The 14858-nt window shown below is 43.8% G+C and overlaps 1 protein-coding gene across 7 annotated transcripts in view; it reads left to right on the top strand.

Moving 5' to 3' along the window:
* The window catches only part of TLE4 (TLE family member 4, transcriptional corepressor), a 136906-nt gene that overhangs the window by 103115 nt on the left and 18933 nt on the right, over positions 1-14858 (top strand). For all 7 annotated transcript variants that reach the window (XM_029919724.1, XM_029919721.1, XM_029919720.1 and 4 more), the window contains 3 exons: positions 11207-11326; positions 12946-12999; positions 13950-14102. In XM_029919724.1, the coding sequence (XP_029775584.1) occupies positions 11207-11326; positions 12946-12999; positions 13950-14102 (327 nt within the window). The remainder of the gene's footprint in view (positions 1-11206; positions 11327-12945; positions 13000-13949; positions 14103-14858) is intronic.

The following is a 14858-nucleotide window of genomic DNA, read 5'->3' as shown; positions in this document are numbered from 1 at the left end:
GCTAATGGCCTCTCTGACCGACTCACCGTTCCCAGTGGAAGTCCTTGGCCATGTGTTTAGGAAACTTTCAGTGGCTCAAGGTCTATGACATGACGTTTGACTAATCTAGTACTGGATGCTTTGATGTATATACAGAGTTCTATGACATCTGATTCCTACAAACCCAAACACTAGCAAGAGGATAGACTGTTGGCTGTTGTTAGCCGAGGGCTTCCCTGTGACGGGACACGTGTGCTAGAGTGTATGCGTGGGCACATGTGGAGCGGGAGTCAGAGGGGACACATGCATGCCATGAAAGTCAGAGCCACACTTGGAGTTACTTTCGTTGTCATCCAGCCAGTCAGCAAGCACTTACTGGAAGGTCCATACACTACGAAGTGCAGGATTCCTTCAAGCCCTATTTAGTATTAAATAGCAAAAGCATACCACTGGGCTGGCGTTCTTGCTTTTTAATAAAACAGTGATTGATCAAATGGTGTCCCCCTCATTTCTCGCTGTGGTGAGTGAGAGCATTTTCTTGCAGTCCGTTTTCAGCATGCTGCTATTACCACGCCATTTAGCTCGGTGCCAAATTGCAGTTGGCTCCATTCACTTCTGTTTACCCAAGTAGTGCCGTAGTGATTAAATGTCACCGGGTACACCGAGTATACAAAAGTAATTAACCTAAAAGGACATGTTAGAATAAGGGTCAACAACCTCTTTAGCCCACACTGCCACCAGCAAGACGAAGTATTGACAGAGGTGTTGCTGGCCGGGCAGGGGCCCGGTGAGGAGTGGGAGGGAAGGAAAAGGCAAGGTCAGGGGACAGGAGCCGCCGACCAGCACTCTCAGTTGTTTGGGGTGGCAAGTGGACAGCTCTGAGACGAGTTCTGTAAGGTCCCTTATAATTGTGCTCTCTGACCTGTGATCGAATGGTGGGGGGGGGAGTGGGGGACTAGACCAGCCTCTCAGTGTGCCGGTTAGTGGAAGGAATGGCTTCCTGGTTAGACCAGACTCCTCTTGCTTGGCACACACACTGGGTGAATCGACCTGTTCCCCCAACGTTTTATGTACTTTGTCAGCCCTGCATCTTTACATCTGCTTGTCAAATGAAAGCTGCTGCTTGAAATCATTTCTTGGGAAAGATTGGAAATTATATCTCTGAGTATTGGTATCTCTTTTGTTTTCATTCCTCAGTATACTCAATTCAGTTTGTTAAGCCAATTGATACTCATGCTGTATGTGGCTTTACATACTAAAAATTTACATAAAACTCTACTCATCTGTGACTTAATAATCAGCCATTGTAGAGCTCTATTTGAAAAAACAAGTATTATGTCTGCCTGCCCCATGCTTGGCTTTTTCTTTCATCACCTGTGTGTGGTGACTTACTGGCCATTAAAAAAACATGAGTACTGAGGAATTTTTTCCTTTTACCACATCCCTCCTTGGGAGATAAACATTTCTAGGAGATCCCCAGGGATCACTATTCTCTAAATGAGCAGCCACAGAAAAACTGCTGATGCCTGCATTCTTCATGCGGTCGGCCTGTCAGGCAGGATTTACATGAATCCTGCCTTTTCAGTGGTCAGACTTGAGTAAGATTTGTTTCTCCCTGGTCACAGGCAGGTGATGAGTACGTGATGAAAGACGGAGGAGAGCCAGTTGAAAAATGTCTCCCTTACGGAGAAGATTTATCTCTTTCAGAATAAGAAAAATTGGTGGCCTTGACAGTATCACGTTTGTGCAACAACAAATACTTCTTGTGTGTCCACCCAGAGGTCGGATCCTGGTGCTGACCTTGGGGGAGGGAGCCTGTGCCCTTGTTGGTGGGGAACAAAAGGGTAAAGCACCACCTTTGACCCTCTCTTCCACCTGGCATTGTTTTGACCTTTCTTCCGGTTTTAATTTTTGCACTGCTTCCTCTTAATAGCTTTACAGCATAATCCTGAGAATTGTCTTGTCACTGTATCACTTTCAGAATTACTGCTTTGGGCTTTTGAAGGCTGCCTCCTTCCTTTGGTGTGCCTACACACACCTGCACTCGCATCCCCCGCCACAGGCAGCTGCTCTTCTGGCTGTGACAGTCACACTGAGTGCTGAGAATACAAAGTAATAAGGCACAGTAGCTTTTGCCCTTTAGTAATGCACAGTCTCTTCTCTCCATGTAACGAAAATAATATGGAAACGAGTAAACGTGCAGAAGTGTTGATGCATGAGCAGATCACGTTTTGTATTCGCTGATTTGTTCGGCAGCTGTTAAACCAGGAGGATGGTCTCTGCCTTTGTGGAACTTCGAGTCAAATACAAGAGACCAGAAAATAATAAGAAAATAATGGCCGTGATAGAGATGCTCGGGCAGAAGTAGATAAGGGGCCATGATGGAGGTTTCCAGGAGAGATCTTCCTGAGTAATATCACCAACAAGACCTTTCAGTGAAAGTGGTGTATGAGCTGAGACATGCAAGGTGACAAATGCGAGCCATTCCCTCAGAGCCTGGGGAAGTCCTGGGCAGAAGCCCACACCGTGGGGTGAAAGAGTGTCTAGCTCTCTGTCGAAGAGACTTTGAACTCGAATTGGAGAAGGTAGGCAGCAGCCAGGTCGGCCCTGTTCTGTAAAGTGCCAGATGCTTGTATTAGTGGCATGGTTCCTGTTACAGCTTTAGAACCTCCGAGACCTGTCATCCAGTGTGGTCGCCACAAGCCCCATGTGGCTGTGAAAGCACTGGAAATGTGGCCAGTCCCAGTCGAGACTTGCTGTAAGTGTGACATGTGTGCCAGAATTTGAAGACCTAGAATTTTAAAAAACATATAAAATGTCTCTGCACTAGTTTTGATATTGGTTATATGCGGATGTGGTATTTTGGATACAGTGGTTTCACTAAGTGTATGTCTAAAAGTTATTTTACTGTTCCCAGTTTTTCAAAATCTGACTACTAGAAACATTTAAAATACGTAAATGGCTCACATTATATTTATGTTTGTCAGTTCTGTTCCAGAGCACACACTGTAGTATTTTAATGAAGGACCTTAAGACCAAATTGAGCCATTGCTGAACCCTGTTTTGCCGTATTGAGGTGGTATGAAGACCTGGAGTTTATTAGCCACCTCAGAACTGTTAGGCAGCCTACCTGAGAATTGATACAATGTTGTTTCCTTCTGTGTTCCTGCTGAATTACCCTCAGATGTTGTAGAGTATATTTGCATACATAATACATAAGGATATATATATATGAGGCTCTGTGGAGTTAACAACACTCTTAGGAAGAAAAAAATGTTTAGCCTTTCAACTAGATTAAAACAGTTTACTGGAAAAAATAGCAACATGAAAAGACTTTCTTTTCCAATAAATTTTAATAGTTACTAAAATGAGGATACTGGTCCATTAAGACATAGCTTGCCAAGTCTTCAGGCTGAGTCACTTGCTTTCTCCAGGCAGCTACACGACTTCAGCTGCTTTCAAAGCAGCTGGTAGAAGTATGTTGATTTTTTGATTCAGGAACAGAACACAGTGCAAGTATAGGTCTAAAGTCAATCACCTTTCCAGAAAATACAGGAACGAAATTTTTGCCAGTCCCCCCCTTTTTGTCTTTAGGGCAGTCAAACTCCTGTCCCATGTCATGTGTGTTTGTCCATGCAACTTAGTAACACTGATTATAAGGCAGCAGGTGAACGAATGATCTAGGATGTATCTTATAGGTGCTGTATAAACAAAAACCAAAAACATAAAGTCCCAGAAGAAGGTGGCAGGTGCTTGTAGCTGTAGTTTACAAAGTGCCGAGAAGATTAATAGTGTCTCTGTCTACGAGGGAAGGGAAGTCTTTGTGGAGGACAGATGCACGTAGGAATGTTAGGTCATGTGAACTTGGAGGAGGCCTGTTGATTGAAGGGCATGCAGTGGCTCTGGAGTGATTGGCCAGGTTAAAAGGTAGGACTTCTGTGCAGTATCTGTGGGCTCACTTCTCTGTCAGTGGGAAGGGGGTGTACCTGTCCCCCCTCTCTCCCAGTTGCTTCTTCATGTAATCCACAGATTGGCCCACGGGCAGACAGTGGCTGTCCAGAAAGAGAAGCAGAGGTGGCCACACAAGGGTCAGACCCATACCTTTGGTGTCAAAGCATCACGTTCCAGTGGCTCAGCTCTCCAGCTGAAGTAACTGTGTTTAAGGAAATTTCTGGGGCGGAGCCAGCAGCTTTATTCCAGGAAGAGGAAATAACATTCGAGAAAACCCAGGAGGACATTAAGATAATGTTCTAATTTAAAATCAATTTTATTGATACCTTATAAATTATTATAGCGTTTTATCCTGACCAAGTAATATATAATGCTGAGGCCATGGAAACAAAACACGAATGACTGAACATTGAGGTGCCATGTCTTTTTCTGCATGAAGGAAGGAAAAGATGTGTAGGACTTTTGTGTTCTGAGTATTTTTAAGTCCCGGAGCCTTACTGGAGGGCAGGTGTAGATTTTCATTCATCTTTATATCTCTGTACGGAGTGGGTATTCAGTACATACTTGTTGAAAGAGTCCCTGAGTAAACTGACATTGTGTGGTGGCTCCACAGTAGCATAGGTGTCGCGCCTCTTCGAGAGGCTGGCTACTGTGTTCACTACGAGCAGTGTCCTGTCATCTTGGTGGCAGCCTTCCCAGCAGGGCCTCCACCCAGCCTCGGTGTGCCCACTGGGCAACTGGAAGCTTAGAGAGGTTCATTAACGTGGCCAAGGTCACACAGCGGGTGGTACTGTCCGACACTAGTACCCATACCATTCCCTTCGTGAACACTGCCTCTCTTCTTAATCATTCCTCTTTCCGCTCTCCTTGTTTGATGGAGTTTTGATTGTATGCCAGAGACATTTATCTTGACCCAGGTCTATCTCTTACCAGGAGAGAAGCAGGAAGGCAAAGACAACAATAGAACATTTTAAGGAACGTGTTGCTCTTGTCATGTTGTGGAAGGTGAAACATTTATTAAGAACAGACTCATTACTTTATATGGAGATTATGTTTTAACAAGGGCAGGTCTTCAGAAGGTCCCAGTCATTTTTGAAGGTGAATTTTGATTTATGCTAATTTGAAAAAAGCAAGTTCTGTGAGGGTTATATACAGATTGTGTTTTTAATGACTTCCTTAATCAAGCAGGTTATTTTAAAAGTCTTACTGTAATGAGCAGTAAACTGACACCAGTGACTGGCTTAGAGCCCTACCATATTCAAGTTTTTCACCAGCAGCATGCTCTAAATTTTAAGCGAATTTACATAAATTTGCATGTGTTACAAGTCAGTGTGTAAGAGGTGTATGTTTTAGCCAAATAATTTTATTTTTTTAATTTTCCCCAACTGAGGATTATTTTCTCCATCTCTTACTGGCTGTTTTTCTAATAGGTGGGATAGTAAATGTTACAATGTTTTGTCCATTTTAAGGGGCTGTATGAATGGAAATATAAACACTTTGTGTGATGCTTACGATAAAACCTCAGTCAGAAACGACTTGGGGTATGGTACTATGTTTGGTAAATATAGGTCATTCAGGATACAGCTTTTACTTCCGAACTTGTCAGAAAGATTTCTTAACTCTGAAAGGCTCTGAGAACTAGTGAACGTGCCAATGGCAGGGTGCCTCAGGACTGAGGGGCTCTTCTTGAGGGCCCTGCTGCTTAGGATGTGGAGTGGGCCGGCCTCTGCTGATCTCCAGCAGCACCTTGGCCTCCCTGAACTCAAGAAGGTCAACCATATTCATTTCTGTTTTAGTCATCTGGGGTTTGGTTTGGTTTTGGTTTTGGTTTTTGCAGAGGAAATGACACTTGAGGACTTTAGTTATGGCATCAGTGAAGGGCCAGCAGGCCTCTTGAGCCGCCCTCCCTATCCTCCCCTCCTCCACTGCTATTAACAGACTCACTCCAAATTGTCCCTGACCCACACTGATTCCCATACTGAATATACTACAGTTAGACTAACAATGTAATCAGTGGTCAAAACTGGGCTCCTTTTGAGAGTAAAGCAGGCCCCAAAAACCCTAGCCAGATTTTCCTGGTGTCCTCTTGTCTCCCATCCTTATCCCCTTGATCTGATGATTTTACCCTTTGGTACCAAGTAGATAGGGTGTTTGAAGGCTGTAGCTAACGAACAAACAAACCATAACAAATGAGTTCGAGAGGTTTTGATCATGGTTGTTCAGCCATTCCTTCTGGCTGGCATCTTGTAGGCGGGCAGGGCCACACGAACACTGCATGTATGTGATGGCAAGCAGCATTTGCTTGACGTGCATTTGAAATCAAATTAGTGCAATATGGTGGTGGCATTTCTAGTCCTGCCTGCCGTGTCGAACCAAAACCTTACTTAGTTGAAAGGAGATGTGTTCTGGTTAATAGCAGTCTATTGAATTCCTATCATTGCAGGCCATCTGTACATCTGTGCTGAGGGCTAGTGCTGCACAGCTGCCCAAAATAGTCCTTACAGGAGGCTTGGAAGAGAAAGTCCACGCCAGCTCTGCAGTAAACAGCATGCAGTTCTCAGTCTGCCGGGTTCCTGTTGCTGAGAGACTCAGTTATCTGTCTGGGGCCGCACCTTATACTTGTTTTTATAGGTGCTTTCTCCTGATCCTCCACGCAGCCCAGTGAGGGAATGGGCCGGGACTTGAAGCTGAGCAACAGCCCCAGGGCTACACAGGCAGTCCGATTCCAGACAGATGCTATTGCCTACTAGTAAAATCTGTGCTACCTGTTATTAAACTTAGCTAATTGTAACAACATTACCTCTTGTTTTTTTTGAGGGAGGGGTTGTGGGTGTACTTTATAGAACTCTTTGTCCTACATGGTCATCTTTGATCTTGAAGTGGCAGAGGAGTAAAGGTGAAGGGAGGGGCCATTCATTTCAGTCGCTGGAGCTGTTTGTTTCCTTCTGACTGGGTCAGTAATAGCCTTAGGAAAGTCTTGGTTGGGTTTCAAACCAGGATCTATAATTTTTCTCATTTGGAGATAAAATATGATTTGTGACATTAGGAGTAACTCTTTTAAAGCTTATCTTTTGCTTCCAAAGCAATTGGAATTTCTGTGTCATAAGACTTAACAGATTTTTATTACTTTTTTCCCTTGGATTTTTGTTTGCCTCCCTCCTCCCCTTCCATTAAACCTCTACTTTGTTCTTTTTAATATCCCAGTATAAGTGTGTGTGTGTGTTTTTTTTTAATACAGAGCTTTTTAGTAAACATTCACATTTTAGGTCCTTTGCCTTCTCTGGATTGGCCACTGCTTCTGATTGTTATGACCTTCCTTTCTTAATGAATTTACAGATACATTCACATGATCAGACAGTAAAGAGTCAGAGTCATGGTGCAGCTGCTGTGTCCTGTGTAGCAAGCTAGGGGAGCTCTAACGTAGGGAGTCTCTCAAAATAGTGATAGAGAGATACAAGTGTTTTCTAATGAGAGCATGAGCTTGTCTTTAAAAGTATTTCTCTAATTCCTCCTGTTCACACGCTCAGCAAAGATCCAAGTGGCCTTCCAATGGCAGCATGGTGGACTTGTAAGATTCATGATGAGAGTCTGTGCCAACTCCAATTTGATTCCAGAGCAATTATGTTATTGCTGATTGCCCAGTGCCCATTGTATAGCTTAACCTTTAAATGCTAGTGATAATTAACTACTTTGTCATCCTACCAGGAGACTCCAACCTATAACTGTTCTGCAGTAAAATTCACAAATAAAATACTGCCCACAGAGCCAGAAACCAGCCAGTTAAGAAAAGCTGTTTGTACGTGTGTGTCAGTAAGTAAGCATAATGAACATTATCACTTAGTATTGACTTTTAAGAAGGTGTTCCATACTTGCTTATAAATCAGTTTTTCCTTTTGGACCAAGTGGAAATGACTTTAACAGTAGAGTGTCTCAAAATCAAAAGGCTCAGATTGTTGTCCATCATGCACACATAGAGTTTTTGCTTCTCTTTGTAAAGTAGCACCTGAGGCAGGTGAAGGCACGTGGGCACAGGTAGAGGAGCAGACGTGAAGGAGACCCAGAACTGCCCTGCTGCGATTCCCAGGGGGCACCGCTGCCCAGACCTTACCGCAAGGAATGGTTTCTTGTGGAAATTTTCGGCCTCGTGGCCTCCCGAAAGGAATGTACCACTTGAATTTTAGGTTAAGACTGAGGAGCACAAAAGTGATATTTGCTCCTTCATGTTCAAAAACATTTCTGGGCAGGCCTCTGCTGCTCGCTGTGCCGGGGTCCCCACCCCCAAGTAAGCCACAGACTGCGGCGGGAAGTAGCCCTGTCAACAAATCGCCACATATTGATTGCGAGTGCCCTACTCACGGGGCGAACCGAGTGTTAAGGGAACAAAGAGGAATTGAGTGGTTAATTCTGCCTGACAGTGTCTGAGCGAGCTTTAAAAGGTGACATTAGAGCTGGTCCTTAAGAATGAGGGTTTCAACAGAAAGATACTGAGGAAAAATGGGCATTCTCATAAGCCAGGGGAAAAGGCTACAGATACCATGAAAATGCACAGAGCTCCAAGGCCAGGGCTCTGGTTTAGAGCATGGAGTGAAGGGCTTTGGAAACAGCCAAGCTCAGATATATGTTTTTTTTTTCCCCCTAAGGATAGCGGGAAACCGTTGTTATTTTTAAGGAAGACTGAGCAGTGGTCGAATCTCTCTTTGGGGAAATACGAACCCCAGAAATGTGGAGGATAGACTGGAGAGGGGGAACTAGATGTGGAGTTCTGACATTAAATGTGGTAGGTGGTGGCTCGCAGACGATGTTTGCAGGCGTGATTTCAGGGGAGTAATGGTCACAGAAACCTACTCACGGTGTGAAAATAAAGCAGAAGCATTGAACCAAGTCTTAGGGATGAGGATTGGAACTGAGTGGAAATACATGAAAATGAAGCAGTCCAGTTTTAAAAATGATTTGGCCTCTACTGTTTTGCTTCAGTCTTCCACCTAACTGAGTACTGCCTCCAGTCTTCTGCCCTTAAGCTTAATGGTGAGTGTGAGTAGGGGTAAGTTACAGGGTTTGATGCCTACAATTTATTGCATTCATTGAAAACTCTGAGAGAGAATGCTACAGGAAGGAAGGGTTTAGAGATTCCCAGCCCTGTCACCATCTTCATCTTCCTCTGCCACCAAACTCCTGCCCCGCTCCTTCCTGCCTTTGGAGCTGGTGGTAGAGTTGCCATCACCACAGCTGACCACTAGAGGGTGGTGTCTTGGTAGAGCTACTCACTGGGGGCAGGGGGAAGAAGGGGTGTAGGCAAAGGGTGGGGGGCATAAGGGATGAAGTTCATTGGTTTTCCTCTAACAACAGGCTTTGAAAGTTTAGCTACAAAAGAAGATGTGGCATTAAGGTTCAGAGGTGGTGAAATAGAATACAGTCAAAAGTTCTGGATATCATACCCTTTAATTAATTTTAAAAGCCCTTATGAATATATATCTTTTTTTAAAGTTTGTTTATTTTGAGAGAGTGCGTGAGCTGGAGGAGAGGGAGGGAGAGGGAGAGGGGGAGGGCGGGAGAGAGAGAGAGAGAGAGAGAGAGAGAGAGAGAGAGAGAGAATCCCAAGCAGCCTCCATGCTGACAGGCGCCCCAATAGTGCATCTTTATAAATGTTATTAACCATCAGACTAAGATAAAGGAAAAAAACAAGTATAGGGGCTAAGTTTTATATGAGAAGAATAAAGTTATCAATGAGGAAGAGCTTTATGGAACAGTTTCCTGAATTGATTTAGATACAAGGCAGACAGGTGCTAGTGGAGATTCTTTGCTCTTCCTAAACCTTGTTTTCTTAATTCCAAACATCCTTCCCACTGCCCAGCCTGGGGTAGTCTAGCACACAGAGCCCTGCCCTGGTGCCCTGCTGAAGGGCTTGGCTTCTCGGGCCTTCATGACCTACAGGTCAGCCCTGCTCCCCCTCTCACACCTCACCTTAATGTCTAGCAAGCTCCTGTTTGGTCTGTCTAGAACAGAGTCACTAGCCAGTTTGTAAGGTTGCTTCCAGATTCCATTGACGCCTTCTTCATTTCTTCATGTATGGTTTTAGGCTGTCATACTATCTAAATGTGCCTGCCAGCAGCCACCTGGCCTCAGTGGCAGACCAATTCATTCTCTGTGTTTTCAGCTGGTGGGCCTCCTCCACTCGAGAGCTCTTTGGAAGAGCAGAAATGACAGACATCTCCAGAACCCATATGGGTCGCTCCTGACTTGACCCCAAGAGAGAGGGACTGTCTTTCTCTGTTAACCTGGTCCGAATGGGGGTTCTGGCATTTCCAGAGAGAAAAAGGAGCAGACTTATGAAAACTGTAGGAGTCAGAAAGGAATAAAGTGAATTTTTGCAGATGTTCTGTTTCTGTTCTTGCCACTCGGAATCTTCCATGCCCTCAAGACAAGGGACTGAGCAAATTTCTGTAAATAAGACGTTTGTGTCACATGATCACCATTTTTGGTTGCTTAAATTCCCAAGGAGTACCTCTCTTCATTTTTCTTTGAAGATTTACTAATTTTTCTCAAGGTTGAACTCTAATGTATTAAGTGTTTCTGTAATGGCTTAAGATACTGGCTTCCCACCAGCCAGCAAACTGGGGGGGTGGGTCTTGCCTTTTCCTTTTTCTTCTTCTTCTACTTCTTCTTCTTCTTTTTAATGTTTATTTATTTATTTTGAGAAAGAGAGAGAGTGTAAGTAGGGGAGCGGAGAGAGAGAAGAAGACAAAGAATCCCAAGCAGGCTCCTGGCTGTCAGCACAGACCCCGATGTGGGTCTTGAACTCAGGAACTATTTGAGATCGTGACCTATGCTGAAATCAAGAGTCAGATGCATAACCAACTGAGCCGCCCAGGAGCCCTATCCTTTTTTTTTCTTTTTTCCTGTCCACTTCCTTTCTCACCTCTCTGAAGATGCTTTGCCAATATAATCCACATCTCCTTGGACCAGACCCCTTCTGTCTTCTGGATTTGCTATTCCTTGCCTCCTTTTTTATTCCTTGGCTCCCTACACTGTGTTTCTACTTACTCTTTCCAGTTCGTTCCTTTCATCCCTAATTCCCTTTACGATTTCTCCTTGGTTTTCTCGCTTACATCTCTATTGCCCTCTTCCTTTCACCTCCTGCCTTCTCTCCAGTCTCCTCCTCACAGTGTTGAAAGCAGGCACTAATGAAGAAGAAGGACATTAGGTCTCAAGTGACTGAAAAAGCTCACTGTTAAAGGGATGGTCATTTCTCAACCCTGCTTTTTTTTCTAAATTCCAGAGTTCTTCGGTATCCCCGTCAGCCAGTTTCCGAGGTGCTGAGAAGCACAGAAACTCCACTGACTACTCCTCTGATAGCAAAAAGCAGAAAACTGAAGAAAAGGAAATCGCAGCTCGTTACGTAGGTTCATTCGCCTTTGCTCTGGGGGAGGCCACTTAACTCTGCTTTTGATCAGCAGCCGTTTTATCCTTTGACTGTTAGCAACCAGAATTAGAAAACAGGAGGAAAAAATACCCACTAGGAGGAAAAACTAGTGATCGCATGTGTAGCTGGCTCTCAGTCGGCTCGCTGAAGTCCTCTGTGTGTGCACGTCAGTGCACGTGTGTCACGGTGAACAGAGGGCTTTATCTGGTGGCCAAGAGAAGGCGTCTTAGGTGTTCTATGATATCATCTCTGTAGATGTATTTACTTCCCTCTCTGTATTTCAGGGTGGCTGGGTTTTCTGTGGTCATCTAGAAATGTTAAGGAAAAACATAAAGTCATGGAAATCCTGTTAAAATGCCTAAAATGAATTTGTGCTGAGTAATAAAGCAGGTTTTGTTGACTGTCACTTGTAGAGGCACTCAGGTATGTCCCTAGCATGGGTGCAGCTCATTTTCTTTCGGTGACTGGCCCTCCAGGGCACTTAGCGAAGGGCACAAGCCGGATGGGATTGGGGCAGATGCAGGCAATTCCCGCTCAGCTCACTGTGGGACTGCCCCACCAAGACTGCAGGCCTCAAAGAAAAGGCTGAAAGTGTGAATTTTCATGTGACGTCACCCAACTTTATTATTTACGTATTTATTTTAATATAATTTATTGTCAAGTTGACTAGCACAGCATGTACAGTGTGCTCTTGGTTTTGGCGATAGATTCCCGTGATAAATTGCTTACATAAAACACCCAGTGCTCATTCCAACAAGTGCCCTCCTCCATGCCCATCACCCATTTCCCCCCCCCCCCCCCCCCCATCAACCCTCAGATTGTTCTCTGTATTTAAGAGTCTCTTGTGGTTTGCCTTCCTCCCTCTCTGTAACTATTTTTCCTCCTTCCTTCCCCCATGGTCTTCTGTTAAGTTTCCCAAGTTCCATATATGAGTGAAGACGTGTATCTTTCTCTGACTTATTTCACTTAGCATAATAGCCTCCAGTTGCATCCACAGTGTGGAGGTTCCTCAAAAACTTAAAAATAGAACTACCCTACAACCCAGCAATAGCACTACTAGGAATTTATCCAGATCAGAGGAGTGCCGATGCACAGGGGCACGTGTACCGCAATGTTCATAGCACCACTGTCAACAATAGCCAAATTATGGAAAGAGCCCAAATGTCCATCACCTGAGGAATGAATAAAAAAGATGTGGTTTATATATACAACGGAATGCTACTTAGCGATGAGAAAGAATGAAATCCCAATTTTAGAAGAGTAGCTACTTCCTCACAAAACCATTGAAAAAATAAACCGCGCCTAACTAGAGACTGGGTTTAGCCAGCTGTGCTAACTTCTGCTCTGGAGTAACAAGCAGGCTGTAAACTTCAGGGTTTTTTTTTTTTCCTGTGAAGCGGAATCATCGAACTACCTGCCTTCTAACATCACCAAGAGGATTAAAGAACATAGTAGGCCGTTAAGTGTTTAGCACTGTTTGGGCGCAGTTCATTTTTGTGAGATGTGGGGAATCAGTCTGGACCCGGCTAGGGTAAATCTGCCCTTTGTGCGCGTGCACTGGGGAGGGAGATAATGCTTGTCCGTTGTCAATGCAGGACAGCGATGCTGAGAAGAGTGACGACAACTTGGTGGTTGACGTTTCCAATGAGGTACGTTCCGCCTCCTGCTCTCACCTGCCGTCACAGTGACTCATGTCCAGGCAATTACTGTGCAAAGTGGGTGCCTAGTTTTTAAGGGGTCCCATATTTTGTTTACATGAAAAATTTATGTATTACTGGCTTTATATCTTATCCCTTTTTTGGTTGCAATTCTTTTCTGTGAAGTACTGGTGCATTTTACCGTCACCGTGAATGCACACCAGACCTCTGTGGTCTGCCTGCAGGGCTCACGGACAAGCGACTTGAAGATGTGTAGGGGTCTGATTCTTGTTTTCAATAATTAAAATTGACCCTTGGACGGAGCAGGTGGTGGAGGGGGTATTCAGGGGTGCAGCCTCCCACATATTAAAAATCCACATATAACTTTCCTTTTGTTCTTTTTTTTAATTTAAGTATATAGTCTTTCTTTATTTATTTCTATTAGTTTTACGTTTACCACGTAGTGATTCAGCTAGTCTGCACCTTATGCTGCCATATATAACTTTGGTTCCCCCAAAACTTAGCCTAGTTTTGACATGCAGCCTTACTGATAACATAAATAGTTGATTAACACATATTTTGTATGTTATATGTGTTGCATACTGTATTCCTACAATAAAGAAGCTAGAGAAAGAAAATGTTATTAAGAAAATCGTAAGAAAAAATGCATTTATAGTACTGTACTGTATTTATCAAAAAAAGAATCTGCATATAAGTGGACCCGCACAGGTCTACCCCATGTTGTCCAAGGGGTGACTCTACTATAAATATTGTGTTTTCTTTGACCTCAGTACCACATATTTTCTTGAGCAACTTGGTGACTCTCTTTATCATCTATTATAGAACATTTTGCACTGCTCCATGCATGCTCTCTGCTAGAAACATCCACACCCTAGTACTCCTAGCACTCCGGCGTTGTGAATGTGCCACACTGCATTAATGCCCTTGGTGTTCCTTTGTAGGATCCATCTTCCCCTCGAGGGAGCCCAGCACATTCCCCGAGAGAGAACGGTCTGGACAAGACGCGCCTGCTCAAGAAAGACGCCCCCATCAGTCCAGCCTCCATCGCATCCTCCAGCAGCACTCCTTCCTCCAAATCCAAAGAGCTTAGCCTTGTAAGCTGCTCTTCATCCTCTGTGGTTGGCTTTGATTTGTTTGTAAATTTTGTATTTTGTATTTTTCACATCTTTCTATAAGATTTATTTCGATAGACAGATACAGATATGGATATGGATATAGATATAGATATATTCAGTGTTCAAGGTGAATTGACAGGAGTTCTTTTGGAACAGAATGGGTTCACTGACTTACCAGTGATGTGTTTTATGAGTCTTTTTGCAAGAATAGGGGAGGGATATGGGGAAATTGAGTGAACCGTGTCTTAGCCAAGATGAAATACTCTCTGGGGTTACAGAGATGGCTTTGTCACCTGTGGTTTATGGTAAATTTAGTTTTTGGCTTAGATGTGATTTTGTTGCTAGCTTTGTTTGAATTACCGAGCTATATACAACTGCAATAATTTTCTCTTCTTATCTAAGAAGTAATCTGTCATTTACAAAAGTCTACTTTGACTCACACCGCAAATCACAGATGCAAAAATGAAACTCCTTGCAAGTCAGGATAATCTCCCCATACCCCCTTCTTCTGTGGCTGTGTAGTTAATTGCATTTTTGTGTACTATATCTTCCTTTTTTCCCACCAGTTATTTCCTTGCAACATAATATTAAAAAAAAAAAAAAAAAGACAAATTCAGTGTTCATCTAACCTTCTGAGTTCACAGCTGAAGGAAAGAAAACTTCTCAGTTTGTCCGCAGCTGAGGGGCTGTGCTGGGCACAGGGCTACATTAAGTTCTTTTTTTCTGTTGTTTCTT

Source organism: Suricata suricatta, chromosome 13 (genome assembly GCF_006229205.1).
Source record: "Suricata suricatta isolate VVHF042 chromosome 13, meerkat_22Aug2017_6uvM2_HiC, whole genome shotgun sequence".
In the NCBI taxonomy this organism is placed as follows: domain Eukaryota; kingdom Metazoa; phylum Chordata; class Mammalia; order Carnivora; family Herpestidae; genus Suricata; species Suricata suricatta.
The sequence above is the reverse complement of the archived record's forward strand: the minus strand, read 5'-3'. Positions and strand labels throughout refer to the sequence as shown.